The following is a 20,711-nucleotide window of genomic DNA, read 5'->3' on the forward strand; positions in this document are numbered from 1 at the left end:
ATAAATGAACGAAGAATGTTGTTTATAGAGAAGTTTTGTAAACAAGTATAGAAAGAAGAATAGATTCACATCCAAATGTTTAGTGTGTCCAGCGAAGCGGGTGGGAATCAGCTAGTACTTTCTAAATTGACTGACCATTGAAAACGACGAAACATGTGCTTAAATAATTGAAAATAGTGTACACAAACTTAAGAAATAACCTGTATACACCTTTACCTGGTACACCTTTACAACCACAATATCTGGTATTAATAATAATTAACTTTCAAATGTCACCGCCACTTATAGTTTCTGTTTAAAAACGTTTATGTTCGTTCATAGTTATAAAATTTTTGATTTATTTTTAATGTAATTCATTTACGCAGATAGTCGTTAGTTTAATAAATACTTTCGATAATATTTATTGATAACAATTTAAGACTTAAACGTGTATTCTTTATTATATGAGTATATTAGTCATTCATTTTGTGACGTCAGTATCATTTACTAATACGAAAGCGTGATAGTAAAAAGTTGCGTTATTATAGGGGAAAGTTGTCTTGGTAGACGCTCTGGCTAGGTCAATTCGCTGCCATTTTTTTAGTTCTCTTAGCCATAATAGGTTAATCAAATAAAATCCAGCGTTTTGAGGAATTAATTTCCAGTGAGCTGAAAATCGATTTAATACCTCCTAAATGCTTGAAATCCGAATTTGCACAATCCCAGAAGGTGTGTGACTGAATTTGAAAATTGAGGTGTCTATATAACGTAAAATTTTATTATCTACAACTTTTAATCTATAGACTTTTCGATGGGAATTAAATGAGAAACTTTCCTGGTTTCTAACTTTTGATTTCGGTTTTACCACTGAACCAAGTTTTAGATACTTATTCGACGCAAAATTTAACCTTCTTTTATATTGAATGAGATGAAATTTTCCATACGACGTACCGTTTTCGAAATAAAAGCAAAAAACTGAAAGAAAAGCAAAAATTTCGTAGTTATTTGATTTCCAATAGTTATTCACACCTCCTGGAATTTGGGTTACACGCGTTTAAGACTAAATGAAGGTATTAAAACGTTTTCCTGCTTGCTTTAAATTAATTTTTCGAAAAATTTGATTGGCCTTTAATATTTCCACCATAATATTTTTAAAACGTTGATCTATTTTAAGCGAACCAGAGTAAATTCCGCTTTAATCAATATACAAAAAAGTAGAGAAAAGATCGTGATTATACACGCGCGAAAACATGTATAAAAAAGTATACAATAAATGGGGCATATGGTCTTATTGATAGGTAAATGCATAAAACAAGAATGGTAATATATACCTAATTACCTCCGCGTCTGCCAAATATCGTTAACCGATATAATAAACAGGTGAAGAAACAATTGACTGAGTTAATTATTAAAATACCCTGCATAGAAAGTGCTGAATCCCAATGCTTGCATTATTTTTTGTAAATTAGAAGAATTTAAAAATTTTCTAGAATTCTTTTTCGTTCTTCGTCAATGTTTCAAGAACAATAGTTGAAGCTACCTGCAAATTTCAATTCCCTAACACACCAAAATTTTGTCCTAATGTGCACCCTCACGAGTAAAAAGTGATGTTTACAAAAAAATGCTTCAAACAAATGTTTTTACATTTAAACTTTTGTTCTATCTCTAACGGTTTATAAGATGGGTCCTAGGGACCCAAAGCCGAATTGATCTCTGTTACTTATTTACGAACTCAAACTCACTTTTTGCGTCTTGAGCACGCTATAAATTTCAGCTTGATATATCTCTCCGTATTTGAGTTATCGTGTTGGCAGGCAGACGGACAACCGAAAATGAACTAATTAGGTTATTTTATGAAAACTTGGGACTAAACTTAGTATACCTGGATACATATTTCATATATACAGTGTATAAAAATTATACTTAAAATAATTTTCAAAGGGTACAAATAAAACGGCCGTCCACAATGTTTTTATGTTTTTGTTGTAACGCTCGACTGCTTGCGGTTATTTACATAAACAATAAAAATTGGGTTATTATAGATCTTATTTTAAAATTTTTTAAATAAATATAATGTACGTAAAATATTATAAATTATATATTTAGGTGAAAATATTTATGGAGACTAAAATATCAATAGTATATTTTGCATATTGATCCAAAGCAAATTGGAAATTAATAAAGTACAATAATGTTAAATATACAGGAAATAAATTTAATAATAATTAACATTACGTTGTTAAGAAAGGCTTCAAAGATTGTGTATCAAAAAAGTTAAAATTCTGAAAATTGTTAACTTCTTTGAGATAGCCTTGATGAAGATATTATTACCTATTTGATATTTTTGTTTGAGTATGCGTTGAAAAGATCTTAAAAGCTGGTCTTATCGAAAATTCTTAAATAAGACTCTTCAATATTTTCTCAATATAGTTTAATCGATTTATTATACCATGCATACATATGTGTAATATGAAAGGTATACTAAGTTTAGTCCCAAGTTTGTAACGCTTAAAAATATTGATGCTACAAACAGAATTTTGATAAAGGTGTTCATAAAATCACTTACTTAGTCCATTTTCGGTTGTCCGTCCGCCCGTCTGTGGACGCGATAACTCAAAAACGAAAAAGATATCAAGCTAAATTTTTAGCTTAAAGATATCAAGCGTACTCAGAACGTAAAAAGTGAGGTCGAGTTCGTAAATGAGCAACATAGGTCAATTTGTTCTTGGGTCCGTAGGACCCATCTTGTAAACCGTTAGAGATAGAACAAAAGTTTAAATGTAAAAAATGTTCCTTATCAAAAAATAATAATTTCTTAAATTTAATATTTAATTTTTATAGTAATAAAAATGTACATACTTTATAAATTGAATGTCGAGACAAAACAGGCAGAAACAATTTTAGTTGTGGGGTGGTTGTGTACACTGAAGCGAAACGAAATGAATTGTTAAAATGACGTAATATGTACACTAAAATACAATTCAAATTAATCAAGTATGAGCTAAAATCACGCAATATGTGTATTGTTAATTAAGGGTGCTTTGAATTGGATAACTGAATATAAGAACGTTTAAATAAACACCAGAGAATAGTTGACTAAATATTATTATGCCATAAAAGATTAGAGATACTGATAAAATAAAACTTTAATTAAACTCTAGAGTTTTTTAGAATTAGTAAAACTTTTTAAGTCTTTCGTTTGAAATATTTCCACAAGGGATAAAAACTGAAAAGAAAAAACAACTTTTTCTGAATGATTTCCACAAGGGATTTAACGCAGTCGGGTTTTTTGTTTTTTCTGTTAATCACTTCTTTATTGGATATAATTAATATCTCGAATAATGATTAGAATATCTGTCCTATGCTATGTCCTATGTGTTTTATTAAAAAAATTTGATTTCTTAATTTTTCAACTTAAAAGAGAAAGCAGTAATGTATTCCTTTTTTAAATTTGACAATGTTTGTCACTTTATTTATAAGGAAAATGATATAAGTTATAATTTTAGATAATAACATTATAATAGATATTTATTATATTATTAAATGTTGATGAAATTTATTATTTGCGGTTATTCATTTTTGTTGATTAGTCCGGGTAAAGTGTAAAATTTTCTGATGTTTTATGGTATCTGTACGTCACAAAATATGCACGTGTTTTACCATTCTAAGTGATATTAATATATGATATGTTATAGCTATATCACTTAGAATGGTAAAACACATACATATTTTGTGACGCATACATATGATTAACAGGTTCACAGGTACATGCAATGTTTTGATTTTTTTAATTAATTCTTTTTTTTTTTATTTAATGCTAAAATGAAAAAATTAGTTATGAAAATGCAAGTATACCATAGACATACAAGCAAAAAATTACCATCATTTTTACCCGGACTAGATACATAAGATTATTATGTAAATACACTTAATATAAATAAATGAATCTAATTAAAAATGTTGAACACATATAGTGACTCTTCACTCCATATTTGTATTTAGAAAAGATATTACATGATATTTATTTTCCATCAAACAAAAGAAATTTCATAATATATTTATATAATTATATTAACTTTAAATCGCTTTAAAAATACGCGTTTTCGCAATTCGTTAAAAATCTCAAAATTGGACTCATTAAGAATAGGTTATCCAGATTATCGTATCTTAAATAGAAAACATTTTTAATGACCAAAATCCTTATTTACAAACGGATTAACATATTATGAAACTCTCCCTAAATTAATTTAAGCAATATGTGTAAGAGAAAGAATAATTTAGAAACACTTTTTTTGAAGTGAAAATTTCTTTAGCGACGTTGGGCACTTTTTAGTAGGGAAAAATGTTATGGGTTCGCGTTACCGACATGCTGTGCGCGCGTCGACAAGCTTATAGCAGTATATCTGTAACTATACAGCTGACGTATTGTGTAACATTAATTCTGCGTATATAACAAGTACATTGTGTATGCATTTTGTTAAAATATATCCCCTTAAGGACCCACAATAAAAATAAATTTTTATTGTGGGTCCTTAAGGGGGTATATTTTAACAAAATGCATAATACAGCCCACAGAAATGCTCATCTTAATTTGAATACATTGTGTATGTAAATACAAATACTATCCACAAATCATATGATTGTATATTAATTGTTATTTCAATTGAATTGTATTTATATTTTGTCATAATCTTGTACAGCCCGTAATATATTTAAATAATAAAAAACCATATAAATATGCATATAATTGTTGCTCGGAGTGTCAATAGATGTGAAAACCAGATTGATGTTGATAATTTTAAATCAAATATTAAGAAATTTCAAATTTTTATACTAAAAGTTCTAAGTTTTCACTTCTATCAGCAGTCCCTATGACTGCCTTTTTTTTTATACATTCGTGATCTTATAATGCTGGAGATCAAAAAACATTTTCACCAAAAAATATCTTGACCCTTCAATCTCTGCGGCTATATTCATATTAGGTATATTAAACTCTATTATTAAAAGTGAAAACTTTCAATTTAAAAAAAAATTTCAACAAATGTTATTAAAATGCTAGTTAATTTCAATTTTTTTATTAATATAATAAATTGATTAAAAAAAACTGGACAGAATTTGTGAAATTTTGAAAGTATTTAAACACATGAACTGTGAATCAACAAATCTACATAGTTAAAAATAATTTGATGATTAGAGGATGAGAATTAATTACATTTACCTACCAAGTTAAATTAACTAATTATCAAGTAGCTACTAGAGTACCGACAGTCAAATAATATTTATAACATAAAGGTTTTGCACACGAAGCAGCAAGATCTTAAAAATCAATCATGATCAATCATAAATTTATTTATCGTCTGCCAATTTTGTAGTGTATTGGACAGTCTTGGCTTTTATTTAAATGAATGGGCAGACTGTAAAAAGTTTGTCTATTTGATTTACGAATAAATAATAAAAAGCCACCAAAAATTTATTTCGGAAAAATACACACGCCTTCTTGCCAAAAACTTAAATTAAATTTTAAACCTTTTTTAAACTGTCAAAAACGCGGGCATCTAATTTGATGACGTAATATGGGTATCACTATACGAAGTAACACAAATAAGTTTGACAGGTATATTCATAGACATCTGATTATAATAAATATAAATACTTATTATCTATGTATATATTATACCCAGCTGTCTACACTGAACTAATTGGTGGTCTATGACTCATACCGCTATGACATCACAGCAGGGCTTACCCGCGTTTTAGGTCGCGTGATATACAGTTTAAAAATTACGATTTTTAATTTTAATATTTAATTTAATTTTAATAAAAGAAAAATATGCTTTTATGACTCGAAATCAGAATATTTAAGTATATTTTTACATAAATTTTAACTTTTTTCAAATTTCATGATTTATTTTTGACTAACGATAATAGCCCCTGTGTAGATGTTGAAAAATGTTTTGAAAGGTTAATATTCATTGACTTTCGTTAAGATGTCTTATGTATATGATAAAGTAAGAGTGTAATCGCATTCTAAATTTTTTTTTTTAATTTAAACTAAGAAACTTGGTGTCTCACAATGACGAATCATTGGGAAAGTCACTTTTGTTTGAATGAATGCCATGTGTATAAGTTAACACAACTTCTCTAGCCAAATCGGACGCATCCATAACAAGGGTCAAAAAAAAATACGTCAAAAAATCAGTCTCCCAATCATTTCTTCGAAACGTTGGTTTCTAGCTCTTAGTCTATATGATTTAAAGTAAAGATCAATAAATGTCATGTATTTGACATATTTGCTGATACCATGGCATCTCAATAATTGATTTTAAGTATTATTTTGTTATACATTAGATAAAAAGAAATTTATTACGAAAAAAAACTAATATTACATCGGAAAATCTTGTATGTTTTTCATACAAGATGGCCAGAATGTTAAACAGATAAACAGATTCTTTGAAAAGAAAAATATCAAATTTTAATTATTATTTAAACTTAATTAAGCGAACTCGACTATTTTTCAATTCTGTCAAATGTTTCTCAATAATAGTGGATCAAACATAAGTGGAAAAACCTTACAACATGCAGAACCAAAATGGAAAAAATATAAAAACCGTTTACGTATTTCATGGAAGAATTTTTTAAAGTTCCTCTGGAACAGAAATAAGAAAGGGCAGAAAGAACTATGTGGATTATCGTTTAAAAGTTGGAGTATGTAATTTATACTTATCTAAATTTAATCTCCCACCCATAGAAAGTAATGAAATGTCAACGAAATCGTCCCCTTATCGTTTCTATTTACGTTGTTTTATTTTTTACTTTTCAGGTATCGTAATAATTTATTATTTGATATTCTTGGGTTTTGTATTTGCACTAAGTATTACAATATACTTTTTTGGATATTATGTTTTACATATAGGTGGTATCAAAATAGAAGTAACTTAAACTATAAAGAAACATTTGATGATTTAGCTATAATTAAAAAAACAAATTATTTAGATTAATTAATTATGCCCTTGTCACATTGTTTTTATAAACAGACTATCCATTAGATGTACCTATAATATATGTTTGAGTCATTTTTGTAAATGTTAATAAAAATTTATGTTAAATAAGAGTTGTAATTACTTAAATATTAATCTACTTATTTTCGGGAAGAACGAAAATACTTATCTAGTTTCCGAAGGTTTCTAAAAATAGTTTGGATTCATAATAAAAAGTATTTAGAGTGTTATGGAAGGAGGATAAGATGAGAGCAAGGAAAGTGAAGGTTGTAACGCGGTAGGTATATTCTTCGAACTTAAATGTGGGTACCTGTGTGCATGAATAAAGAATTTTGATTTCAATTAGAATATATCTTCATGCACATACTTCATTCTCAGTTTCTTTCATTAATATTTCTAAGCTTTAAAAACTTAAGACTTGACTTAATTTAATGTACACTTCCTGTGATATTATCTAAATTCTATTCTATTACCTACTTATAAAAATAAGTAGTCAAATTTAAAATTAATCTTTAAAATTCGATTAAATTTTCATCCAAACCTCTATCTACTAGAAAATCCAAGAATTTTAATATTTCTATAGTAACATTATATTTATTAAAAAATAAATATTGAAATTAATTATTTTTATTTGTTATCTATTAATGTATCGTTTCAAATAGTCTTATTTTGTACTTTCTACATCATGGATTTTTCGGGTTGGAAATATAAAAATGGACATTGGTATTGGGACAATACTGCTAGGAAACTAGCATTTGAGAAAATGTACATTACACTTATTCTGGTTAAAAAATCTCATCTATTTTAATTTATAACCTTTGACAAAAACAGGAATAGTAACTATACTGGCGCAATAAGTCCTTCCCAGTGGCCAAAATTCAACCTTCTGAACTATCATATTTGGATGGATAATACAATTGTCGGAGGAGCATCTTTAATCGGATTTTTTTTTTTGCAGTTTATGTAATTTTAGATTCCATTACATTAATTAGCAATAAATTGTCCTTAGTAATACTTCCATTGAGCCAGCAAGAAGAGCAACAATTGAAAATGTAGTTACTTCAAAACATTCAATGCCCTTCCAAGCGTTAATATCACAACAAAAAACATTAGGATGTACACATGAACATTTAATTCTACATTTTAAAGAAACTGTAGATTCTTTGGATCAGGTTTATATAATTTAGCATAACAGTTCAGTAATTAAAGCAAAAGGGCTTAATGTAAAAGAACTAAGCTCTGGATTTAAATATGGCAGAAAGTGATGGGTATTCTCATCATGCCCATATGCGTGGATTCGCCTCTGACTAAAAGTCTATTTCTGATCCTTTAATTACTGAGCTCAATCAAAATAAAAAAGATTTATCGGTTATTATATTTTCTTTTAGGTGCGTTTTCGACGTTATCATAGAAGAAAAACAGCACCGCAAGAACCGGATGTTATAATAATTCAAGATATTAGAGATGTTGTCATGTTTACAATACCTAAAAATCAGCTATCTAAAGAAAATATTCAATATTTTCATTGTCGTTCAATGGACTCTCTTTTGAGATCTCTAATTATATACTTTCAATATTTTATGCAGGTGATTTTTATTCTGTATCCCTATCCCTATATATTATACCTAAATGTGAAAGTAAGGATGTTTGTTTGTTACGCTTTCACGCAAAAACTAGCGAATGGATTTTAATAAAACTATACAACAATGTAGCTCATACATCATAATAACACATGAGTTATAATTTATAAAAATATATTTTAGAAAATAAATAATAATAAAAAATTAAATTTATTCTGACATTTTACTGCTCCATCTATAATCATCATTTTCTAGATATTTCCGATAATTTTTTTTTTTTCGCTAAAAAGCACAAAAATATGTTTTTTGTTTTGATATTTGATGAAACTTTATATATAAGATAATTATGACCCAAAAAATACATAAACACAAAACCATTTCGGTACAAAAGCTGACAAATCTGCTTAATACAAGGAAATATTAATTTTTATGAATAGTACAGGTTTGGGAGGATTTAATAGCTAGTAAAAAGGAAGCAGAAACAAAACTATTTCAGCCGAGTATAATCGATAAAGAAAATAAGATTCATGATGAATTGGCTGATTTACGAGCAATGGTATCCAAAGCATATTTTAATTTTCTAATTGGTGCAGCTGATACAAAATCTTATCATCATATAAAATCAAATAAATCTGGTGTATCTGCTGGTGAAAAAGATGTACGTTTCGTTGAATTTCTATATCAAGTATGTGTACGTGTGGTTTGGATTGCATTATTACGGCGAAATCGAAGTTTAATTGAAATGGAATTAAATCGAATGTTACGTTCAGATACATATAATCATGTAGCGCGTACCCCATCTGGAAATAATACTACACCACTGTTAAAAGAATTCAATCGAGTTTTGTATGGTAAATGTAATGAGAATGAAAAAAAATTGCTGCAAAGATCTAATGTTGGCAAAGAAATATTTAATGGAGATCATGATTACAGAATGTTGGCTATTGGCAATAATACTTTGGAAAAGTAATTTTTTTTTTTTTAAATCGTTCCGTTTTTAATTTATGAATTTAGCACATACTTTACGCTCATAGCTACATCGGAAAAGCAACGCAATAATTTTTTTGTACTCACACGGGTGCCTAAATACTAAATTCGGACCCGATTATATAATAAACTGAATATAATGAAAGGCGTTGGGACGAAGATGTTATTCTTAAAGTACGTGATGGATGAAATAAGAATGAGAACCTTCGTTTCATGCTGCGGCCAGGTATGAAGGTGAACATCAAAGAAGAACGAAAATACACGGCATGGTATCATAAATTGATTCACTTTGCGATGTTATCCTTCCGTTTAATACTTGCTGCATGTACGTCTTCGTTATAGCTTAGTGTTCGCCGTTATGCCTTGTCGCAGTATTAAACTTATAAAAAAAAAGTTTCCATCGCATTGATACACGAAATTGAGCATCGGAAGTAAACATCTTTGGCGATTTAAGTGATAATTTAAGTAAATTACACAGCATATCATTTTATCTGTGCAGTGTTGATGAAAGAATCAAATATTTGGAAATAGCCTATTCTACTCCTGAAGAAAATCTACTTGAATTAAATGTACCTGTTGGTATATTAGGATATCCTCGTTCAGATTTTGATGAAATGCTAACCCTTCGTTTTGCGCGAAATGATGATGGTAGTGTTAAAGTTTGGCCCAAAATGGTACTACCGGAGAAATCAAGAACAAGGTTATACAAGTTAATTTTAATTCAATACTTCATTAAATAAAATTAACTTTTATAGATTTAAAACTGATTCAAAAATAAATCAATTCCAATTTCCAAACACACCAAGCAATATGCAAAGTCAAATACGAGTGCAACAGTGTAAAAAATGGATTGAATATTTATCATCGATGCCTAAAGGTTATAGTACTATTGATCAAAATGCTTACACTCTGTCTATGTCCACGCGATAATAATACAAATATCTGAGAGATAAAACCAAAGAATACAGTTATGTATCTGTATTCTTTAATAAAACAATAATAGCCATGAAATTTAAATTTAAATTTTCCCGCCAAGTATTATAAGTCCTAGGGACTTTTCAAATTTTATAAATTTATAACTATTACACAAAAGTTACTTCTGCCAAAGTGACAGTTCTTTTATATTTACATTTCAATTGAAATGAAAAGTTAACAATTGTTTGTGTTTTATTTATGTTTCAAAAACCATGTTTATTTTCAAAATTTAATAATGGTTTTGAAGCAAAATTGGTAATTATTGTATTTATAATTTACTGGAAAATTATAATTAAAATATGAAGTGTTATTAGAATAATATTAAAGTGTAATTTGAGCTTTGAAAAGAAATTATATTGCATTTATCATAATTTTACACGTTCTTATCTTTATTTTCATATATAGAAAAGAAATTACTGGACCATTAGCATTCAAATAAAGTCAAATCCTACAAGCAAAGCAGAAAAATACTTTCAATACTACTCAATATTTTCTAAGGAGATAGAAAGTAGGTTTAAATTAGCGTACAGTCATGCTAGTGGCTTGTCAAATTTTTAAATAGTTATCCGATACCTATATTTGATTTGTTATATCTCTCCAAAGCAATTTATCAGAAAAATCCCCGTGTCGTATATACCCGTGTACACGAGCACGGGTATGCCATATTTAACTCGTGGATCTCGCAGAATGAACGCTAAGGTCAAAAAATCCGCAAAGCCGTGCTATCTTGATCCCATTAAAGGCATAGCCAACCCGTGGATCATAGGGTGAACTCAAGGGCCAAAAAACCCATCGTGTCTGTGCACACGTATATGTGCAAACAGTCATTCCGTACCTATCTTTTTAACTCGATGTCCTGTCGAGCAAACTTGAACCTTAAGTACAGTAGTGGATTTAAAATTTTGCCCATGTAGATTAATCACCTAAGGGACTGTACTTAAATTACGTAAGGCATTTAGAACGTCTTTTCAACCCCTACATCCCCCCCTATGTGACAGATTGTAACAAAATATTGAAACCTCCCCCTATGTAACAGATTGTAACAAAATATTGAGCCCCCTCCTATCCCTGTTTTGTACGTAATTATTTTCTTATTTGAATTTTAGAGTATTATGGAAATTATGGTAAAAAATCTTTAACCATTTAACCAGGTTGAAAAGGAATTTGTATGTTGAGTAATCTCTTAATACCAAAAATGGTCGCAACGGCTACTTTCAAAATATTAATAGTTAGCTACAGTCAAGTCAAGAGCGCGAAATTTTTGATTTAAATTTTTTTTAAATCATCAAAATTTTCGATAATTACGTACAAGCGTTGAAGAACCCCCTCCCCCGTACTATAACAAATAGTAACATTATGATTTGATCCCCCTCCCTAAATTTGTTACGTAATTTAAGTACAGCCCCTAAGGAGGTTGTAGATTTAAAAAAAAATTCCTTTTGCATAATAATTTCTTGTTTATTTGTGTTTTTAATCAACAGCGTTTGCCTTTTAAACAATATGATTGTAAATTTTTGCAATTATAGTATAAATGTTTAAAATTGAAAATAATACATAATAATGGATATTATATCCATAGAATTACAAATACCAAAACGGTATTTGAAATCAACTACTCGTTCTGATAAATTTACATCAATTGTTCACAAATCTTGGATAAAGTGAGTAAATTCTAGAATTAAATTTTACATCTTGCTTATTATGTTTTAATTATTTTAATATATAATTTTAGATCCTTATATAAATATGGAATATTGTCCGATTTTAAAGAATGTGAACATTTTGAAGAATGGTATCAAAAGAATGATGATCTCACCAAAGATTGGAAGAAAATATACATTTGCGTAAGATACACAAATTATTTGTTATAACGGTGTAAACTGTGAATTAAAAATATTAAAAAAATACATGAATATTCCCTATTGTCGGAAATTTTGAAAAGTAACTACTTGAAAAATTAACTTCTAATTATATACCAAAGAATTGACACTTAATTGATTTTATTCGCGGCTGCCTGATATATAAATTCGTAAACACAAAAGCAGCGAAAACCATCAGGCATGGAACCTGCAAGTAACCAAAATATTTTAATTACAGGTTTATCGAAAGAAAAACGCAAAAGTAATATCACTTCCACGGCCACATTCCACATCGAATTTAAATGAAACAGATCTCACATTTTTCCAATTATTACATTATGTTATGCAAACAAATCATAGAAATTTATGGAAAGATGCATATAAAAAATATAATAACAACGATACAAATATACGTGATAGTCATATAAATTTAACTGATTACAATACTGTATTCCGTGAAATAATAATCCGTGCATATGGATGTCCAATCATAAATATTATTGATTCTACACAAAATATTCCACAATCAAAACATTATGAATCACATCCGAATTGGTTACAAGTATTATGTTGTATTGAAAGTAACACGTGTTTTTACACGATACATTTACCGTATGTGGAGCATACGTTACTCGATTGTTTAACATATAGCCCCGCAATACTTGAATCATCGTATACAAAACCACTATTTATTATATTTCAATTATTACAAGCATTACGAACAATGCATGATCGTGGTTTAACAATTGGTGATATATCATTAAACGATATTCATATCGATCAAAATCTTTGGATACAAATATTACCACAAATCGATTCAAATTTAATAATTCGAGATCATATTGAAAATAATACAACACCACGATTAAATCGATTACGTGTTATACCCGAATGTAACAAAAATATACATAATTACGAGAATTCCCGTTGCATTCATTGTAGCGCACGTAATTATGATAAAATTCAAATAACCAATAACATCAATTTAGAACAATTATGTACGTTATGGGTACAAGGAAAAATCAGTAATTTAACATATTTAACAGCGTTAAATAATTTAGCTGGTCGAAAGTATGGTGAGCCAAATTGTCATCATATATTTCCATGGATCACAGATTTTACATCTCGTTGTGGTAATAATTGGCGTGATTTAACTAAATCAAAGTATCGATTGAATAAAGGAGATCGACAGCTTGATTTAACATATGAGGGAAATTTAGCGGGGAATCAAGTACCACATCATATATCTGATGTATTGTCATCGATTACATATTATGTATATATGGCACGCCGTACACCGAAATCAATTTTATGTAAAAATGTTCGTACTGTTTGGGTTCCGGCTGAATATCCAAGTTCGATACAGCGATTACAAGAATGGAGTCCTGATGAATGTATACCGGAGTTTTTTACTAAACCTTCGGTATTTAAGTCTATTCATGAAGATTTACCTGATTTAGAAATACCGCCATGGAGTTCAAGTCCTGAGGATTTTGTTGAAAAACATCGAGAAGCACTAGAAAGTACATATGTGTCGGAACGCTTACATCATTGGATTGATCTTACTTTTGGATATAAGTAAGTTAAAAGATTTTCTAATTGTAGTGAAGAATTCAACCTTCTCATTAGAAGTTATCAGAGTGTAATATACTGATAACATGATCTTATTCTTATTCCAATTTTATTGAGCCGTAGGACCGTACTGTTTTCAGCTTCTACAATATATTGATATTGCCTTTACTATTTTTAGCGTATTATTTAACTTTAGGGCGAAAAACAAACGCGTAATCTTGTACATATCTCTTTACTGCCTGTCTCCCTTTATGTTTTTGTATTTGTTTATTTATTTTTATTATTTTTTTTAACTATATATATTTAAATTTTTGTATAAACTTGAAGTTCAGCTTACTATGCCGATTTGCAATAGGTTCGAATCCCATTCAGATAGGGATATTTCTTCAACGTCAAACACTGAACACACTTAATGGACGCCAAATTTACAAACAATTTAAATTTATACTTTCATTGTTCTTCCTTTTACAATCTCTACATCTACGTACATTTTAAAAACATATTAACTTGAACTACGTATAAAAAAAACATAAAAAATTATCTAATTGTAAATATTTAGACACGACAGTTTTATTGTTTTAAAATAACTTTGTATTTGTACATTATACTAGCTCGACCCGTGTTTAATTTCAAGTGCGGTAACCGTAGTTAACCCATGGCCCAAGAACATGTATATATAAGATAATTTTGTTAATACTGTTAATATTTTTTATACAAACATTTTTTACGCTCGCTGAATTAACCCCCGAATACTTATTGACTTTGCCTTTGTGCTTTTCATTATTTAATTTTGCAGATTATCTGGAACATCAGCTATAAAATCAAAAAATTTAATACTCCAACTGGTTGATAATCATCAATCTTTATCAAATTCTGGAGTAGTGCAGTTATTTTTTGTACCTCATCCTCCACGTCAAACATATTCATCACCATGGCTAGGCCGTGTACCGCCAAAGATACATTTTATACCAAATAAGCAAAGTAAGAAACAAAGTGTATGTAGAGTAAACAATAGCTGCAATCAGCCGATAAAAGCATTTTAGATTACTCGAAAGCTGCCTAAAATTCGATCTCCCTACCTTATATTCTATCTTGACGGGTTTTATGGATTAAATATGTCTCACTATGGAGCATCTACTATAATCTAATCTAGCCTACTCTATACACTTGATAAAACAAGTGAAGATAAGCCAAAACATGCATTATTTCGCCGTTAACAAGCAGTCTTCAGTGCATTTATCGGCTAAACACAAACTGTTATAAAGAGGGTGTCCCAATAATAACGCATGATATAATTTTTAAATAAACACATTGTTTAATAAATTTTTATTTTCTATTCCAACAGAAAAACGTGATTTAAATAAATTAATGGATGATGAAGATTTATCCACAACAGAAGAAGATGCTAGTTCACCACAACAAAGTAACAAACCGCTAGTACTATCACGGTTTCTTTCTAGATCAAGAACTTCTTTAAATGAAGAAATTAAACCTGAAATAAATCCACAAACATCTACAAAAGCAAACACTATAACACAACAAAAACTAAGTCCAAAATCACAAAAATCCCCGTCCTTTTTATCACATGTACATCCAAACGCCAATCAGCAGATTCATGACGCCGATAAGAAAACAACATTCCAATCATATATTTCATTAAGTTCACAAAAATCAAATTTAATATTGCCAACACAAAAATCAATTTCGGGGGGTACAATTTACTTACCCAAAGATTGCAACCTAATATCGAATCTATTTGCAATTGAAACATTTCATAATTTTGTGATAAAAACATTTTATTTAAAATCAAATAAAACATGGGAGAAAGAATCTCAAAAATTTGAAGTGGATAATTATTCTTTATTAAATAATCTGGATAATCATTATGAAGAATTAAATAATGCATTTACAAATCGTATTTTCATGGAAAATTATGAAGCCAAACTGGAAAATAAAAAATTAGATAATTTTTATGATACGTTACACTGTAAACAGAATCATAAACAAGCCGTTGCGACCAAACGTATGCGTGAATTACAAATTTTAGGATGTTTAATTGTTGAAATATTTATGTCGAAACAATTACGAGCTTTAGGATTAACAGTCGAACATGATTTTACAACTCGCTTAAAAAATGCACTAACTGTATTCAAATCATGTAAAGAAACTTTACCTCTATGTATTAAATACGCTGTGGAGTTATTGCTGCAAACAAATATACCAGAAAAAGAATATTTTGATAATTTTCGATATCCAACAGTCACTGAAAAAGGTTTACCACCTCCTTCAGCTCATCAATTATTACAACCGCTGTTAAATACAAGTATATTCCAATTTTCATTACATTTTTGGCCGATATATAAATTTCTACAAACATTGCAATATTTTACAAATTTAATAAATGAACATGATATTTTAACATTTTTCAATTGTTCAGGTGATAATTGTTTAAAATATGAAAATTTGGAACGTAACAAAATAAATGTATTACGTCATGTTAACGAATGTAAAGTGAAAATATGTGCAAATGAATTAGAAACATTTTTACCAAATATTTCTGTTGAAAATGTTGATTTAATTCTACCAAAGATTATTGAAATTATTGATGATCCATCCACGGGTGTTTTAGCTGCATGGTATTTATTTGATCCGATTGCGAAAGTTTTGGGAACTACTAAAACAAATCAAAAATTATTACAGCCAATATTAAAATTATATGAAGGTGATGTTGACTTGTTTATAATGCATAATCAAAAAATGGTTAAATTATATCATCATAGTTTTTTGCTACGGTTAATTGTACGATTTGGTTTGAAAAATTTCTTAGATTATTTTATAACACCTTTAGTTGAAGCTGTTGGTGGTTACAGAGATTTTGAAAATGTGGATGTACCTTTACATAGTCATATTATCGATAGACCAGTATTGATGCGAAAAACATCGAATTTACGTTATGTAGAAGAAAATGAACCAAATGATATTCTATCACCAATTGACGATGATTCTATTGCAGATTCAGAAAAAGTTACATCGTCTAAAAACATAGTATTTAATAATCAAAAATTAGAAGTGGATACCGAACCTGAAATGTTTTCATTTGATAAAGAAGACAAAATTTCACCCAATGAAAATGTTTATAATATTATCGAACATTTCTTAGAATCTGATATAGAAACTGGTATACCTGCATCTGAAGATGAGAATGATGAAAAAATATCACGGACTTGTGCAATGTCTCCAACTATTCCAATACCTTCGAGTAATAGTCGATCAGAATTATTAACAATTAACTGCGAAATTGGTAGCAAAAAAAGTAATGACATTCCAGTATCATCTCAAACTTCTAATGATAGTCCAACATTAGTTGAAGATGATATCAACACATTTCAGAAGCGTAAGCAAGATCATGTTGATGCAAAAATATCTGATGTTAGTTCGGATAGTTTAATTTGGTTATCACATAGATTAGGCCCAGTTTTAACTGCAAAATATCTATCAAGAAATTTACTTCGAATGTTAACATTATGCTATTTGGGTAAAGAAAATCAATTACGACAGCCTTTAGCTTCAAACGATGATTTCAATTCTATGTCGATTTTAAATGAACGTGTAACTGGTGATAATAATGCAGGCCGAGTTCTAGATTGCTTGATGTCGATTGCAGCCTTGTATGGAGAACAATTAATCATACTCCAATATTTACCACATATTACAGAATTGATTCTCTTGTGTAAACGTCGCCTAACTCCTAATTTAGAGGGTGGATTAATTAGTTGTATAGTCTTACTGAAACATTTAATACCATATCTATCTGATGAAAGTTTAAATAATAATTTACAAGATAATATTTTAAAACATATAATAATTCCATCAATTCGTTTGGTTGGAACAACACGCGCAACTTTTCCAAATGGTTCTATAGCGAGATCTGCTCTAACTTGTAAACTAATTGATACATTATATTTTATTATGCGTCGATCTGAAGGGAGTGGAATATCTCAAGATATATTTATGCCAGCATTACAAAGATTTTTCCTGATTTTTGATAAAACATTTTCTCAATTTAATTTTGAAAATTATGCAAAATCATCTGATTCATCTACAATTTTGGAAAGTTCAATTAAATCTGTAGAAGATTCAAACTATTTAGAACTTCGACGTGATGGAAGTACAGCTGAATGGGCTGTTAAAGATGGGCGAGCTAAAAGAGTTGGTCCAGATGTTGCATCATCTGAAAGCTGGTCACCTCCAACTCCGCTAACCAGTACAGAGATTACTATTCAGACTGAACAAACTGTACAGAATAAGGCTTTACTAGAATTAAAACAAATTTTCACATGCGAATTGGCCTATAAAACCTATATTCCATTAGCACAATACTTAGGAAAATCAACTCTAGATGTTTGTTTAAGAAATAGTCCTTTAGTCAAAGAGTTATGCTTTGAATATGAACAAGAAACAAATTTAAGTTATTCATTAAATGATAAATTAGATATAATCCATAAATCTATAAACTGTGATCAAATAGCTGGAAGTTTTGAAAGTAATGTTTCATTGATTGGAAATCGTTTAGAAATTATTGATAACGATCAATATAAAAATTCTTATTTTTTAAGTCATAAAATGGAGAATGTTAGTAGACATTTACGTGGTAATTGGTTAGCATATTGGGAACATGAAATTGGTCGAGCTGATAAAGATATTAAATTTAATTTTAAACAAATTAAATTGCAAACTTTTCAAGGACATATTGGAAGTGTTCGCTCTATATATGTTTTAGATAATGAAAATAGTTTTATGAGTGGAAGTCGTGATAAGACGATTAAATTATGGTCTTTACGTAGCCAAGTGAGTATATAAAATGAAAATGTTTAGCTTTAAAACATAAAACTGAAATTAAATTCCAAATCATGTTAATATTAGTCATAGAAAGTCATTTTCCTGTCAAATTGTCGGAATTACCTTTACGATAATAATCAATTTTAGGGTGATGGAACATCAATTTCGCAACCACAATGGACATACATGGGACATAAAAAGTCAGTACTAGCAATAACATTTTTAGAATCTCTTCGTTTAGCTGTAACTTGTGATAGTACTGTACATATATGGGATCCTTTCATGGGTGCAACCATCAGTATTTTGGATACTAGAAACTCTCCAGTAAATCTTTTGAAATCAATGCCTGCGCCCAATTCAACATTACTGGCAGCAACTACCGATGGCACCGTAAAAATAATAGATGCGAGATTATGCTCTTACGCACAAGAATATAAAGTCAGTATTTTTTATATGCTTTTTATATTAAAATTCATTTGCATTTGAAAATTAATTTTATAAAAAAATATTAATTAGGTTTCCACAGGACCTGGAAGTATAATTCGTTCGTTAGCGATATCATCAAATGGTAATACACTTGGAATAGGACATTCCACTGGAAATTTGAGTTTATTGGATTTACGATCTGGGGGTAAATTATTAGCTTCTTGGAAAGCACATGAAGGGGAATTATTACAACTTGTTGTACCTGATTCACAATCACTTATTAGTTCTAGTCTCGATCAAACAGTTTCTGTGTGGAATATTAACGACGGGAAATTTAAGTTTCATTTAAAGTAAGCCAAAATTTTTTAAGAGAAATCTGTGTTTAAACCTTATGCATCCATCTACCGTTTTACCATAAAACCAATGTTAAATATGCCTACTTTCAAAGTCATTTAATTATTTAAATAATCGGACAATCGCCTCTAAAATTTTCAGAATTGATTTAGATTTAGTCCGACTTCATATAAAAAAAATCAAGCTTTTTATTTAAAATTGCGTTGGTGGTCCTACACCCTTAAAGTACTAAGAATGCTCACAAAAATTTTTAGTTAAATATTTTATGAAGAGCAATTGTTTTATTGTTTTGAATATCAATTGGAAAAATTTCCTACAAATTTTCCTCAAAAAACGAAAGATTTCCACGTCATTAACATAATTTAAAAAAATAATTCCATTTAGTTTAAAAAGTAAATTCATAAAATCAAGTATTTATTTTATAATTATTTAAATAAATGTTTAACATAAAATATATACATATTAACAAAAAGTAAATTTTTTTTAGGGGTGCTACAGAACCAGTTCATTGTTTATGTTGTTACAACAACGAATTGATCTCGGGAACGACAGCAAATCGAATTGGAGTATATAGTGCAATTGATGAGAAAGTTTTATTTTCTAGTAATAGATTACGCTCGGAAACATTTAAAGGTGTATTAACATCTATGTCTATTCTACCATTAAATAAATTATTGTTGCTTGGATCTGATGGTGGAAATATATGTCTACTATGTTAATACATAAATCAATTAAATAAATACAAATTGTTATTATTTATACTATGTTGTATAATAAAATTAATTCTTTAAAATTTTATCCAATATTGTTTGTTTATGAAACATATTTATGAAAATGAAAATCAAATTCGAATGTTAGATGCTGTTAACATATGATTGAAAATACAAAATGGAAGATTCCACTATTGTGATGGGAGGAGGACATGAAATGATAGAAAGCTCCAGCTCAACTCTTAATCCATCTGAAACTACGAGTAGTACAGTGAATGTAAAATCTATCTATAAATGAAAATTACAGCTTGGAATTCTGAAACTGTTGATCAGTTTTGCGAGGTTAATGTGAATTACAGGAGGCCTAAAACAATGGCTCAAGCTCAACCATCTGAAACTTCAAGTACTATAGTGAATGTGAAGATCTATCTA

General features: G+C 29.0%; 2 protein-coding genes and 1 long non-coding RNA gene across 3 annotated transcripts; all 3 read left to right on the top strand.

Annotated features, from left to right (window-relative positions):
* The first annotated feature begins 7,670 nt into the window (after window positions 1-7,670).
* On the top strand, window positions 7,671-8,414 carry LOC123296567. The gene is made up of 3 exons (XR_006535179.1): window positions 7,671-7,742; window positions 7,987-8,149; window positions 8,366-8,414. It is a non-coding gene; the product is annotated as an uncharacterized LOC123296567 (long non-coding RNA).
* Window positions 8,415-8,419: 5 nt separating this feature from the next.
* Window positions 8,420-10,482, top strand: LOC123295961 (protein phosphatase 1 regulatory subunit 36-like; the record flags this gene model as incomplete). Its single annotated transcript, XM_044877423.1, has 4 exons — window positions 8,420-8,563; window positions 9,000-9,523; window positions 10,044-10,244; window positions 10,300-10,482. Coding segments are annotated over 4 exons (1,044 nt in total), but the record flags the coding sequence as incomplete, so codon positions are not given.
* Window positions 10,483-12,054: 1,572 nt separating this feature from the next.
* LOC123295962 (WD repeat-containing protein 81) lies at window positions 12,055-20,288 on the top strand. The gene is made up of 9 exons (XM_044877424.1): window positions 12,055-12,180; window positions 12,252-12,363; window positions 12,617-13,956; window positions 14,747-14,931; window positions 15,296-16,323; window positions 16,420-18,798; window positions 18,937-19,227; window positions 19,306-19,565; window positions 20,057-20,288. Exons 1-9 carry the CDS (start codon window positions 12,080-12,082, stop codon window positions 20,286-20,288), a joined length of 5,928 nt encoding a protein of 1,975 aa, XP_044733359.1. The 5' UTR covers window positions 12,055-12,079.
* The last annotated feature ends 423 nt before the right edge of the window (window positions 20,289-20,711 follow it).

Source organism: Chrysoperla carnea, chromosome 3 (assembly GCF_905475395.1).
Source record: "Chrysoperla carnea chromosome 3, inChrCarn1.1, whole genome shotgun sequence".
Classification (NCBI taxonomy): Eukaryota; Metazoa; Arthropoda; class Insecta; order Neuroptera; family Chrysopidae; genus Chrysoperla; species Chrysoperla carnea.

Bases quoted from the DNA above. Each gene is read 5' to 3' on its own strand.
- LOC123295962 (XM_044877424.1), top strand. From the start codon at position 12,080: ATGGATATTATATCCATAGAATTACAAATACCAAAACGGTATTTGAAA. The intron at 12,181-12,251 runs GTGAGTAAATTC...ATATAATTTTAG, and splicing joins GTTCACAAATCTTGGATAAA to ATCCTTATATAAATATGGAA. The intron at 16,324-16,419 runs ACATTGCAATAT...GAAAATTTGGAA, and splicing joins CGATATATAAATTTCTACAA to CGTAACAAAATAAATGTATT.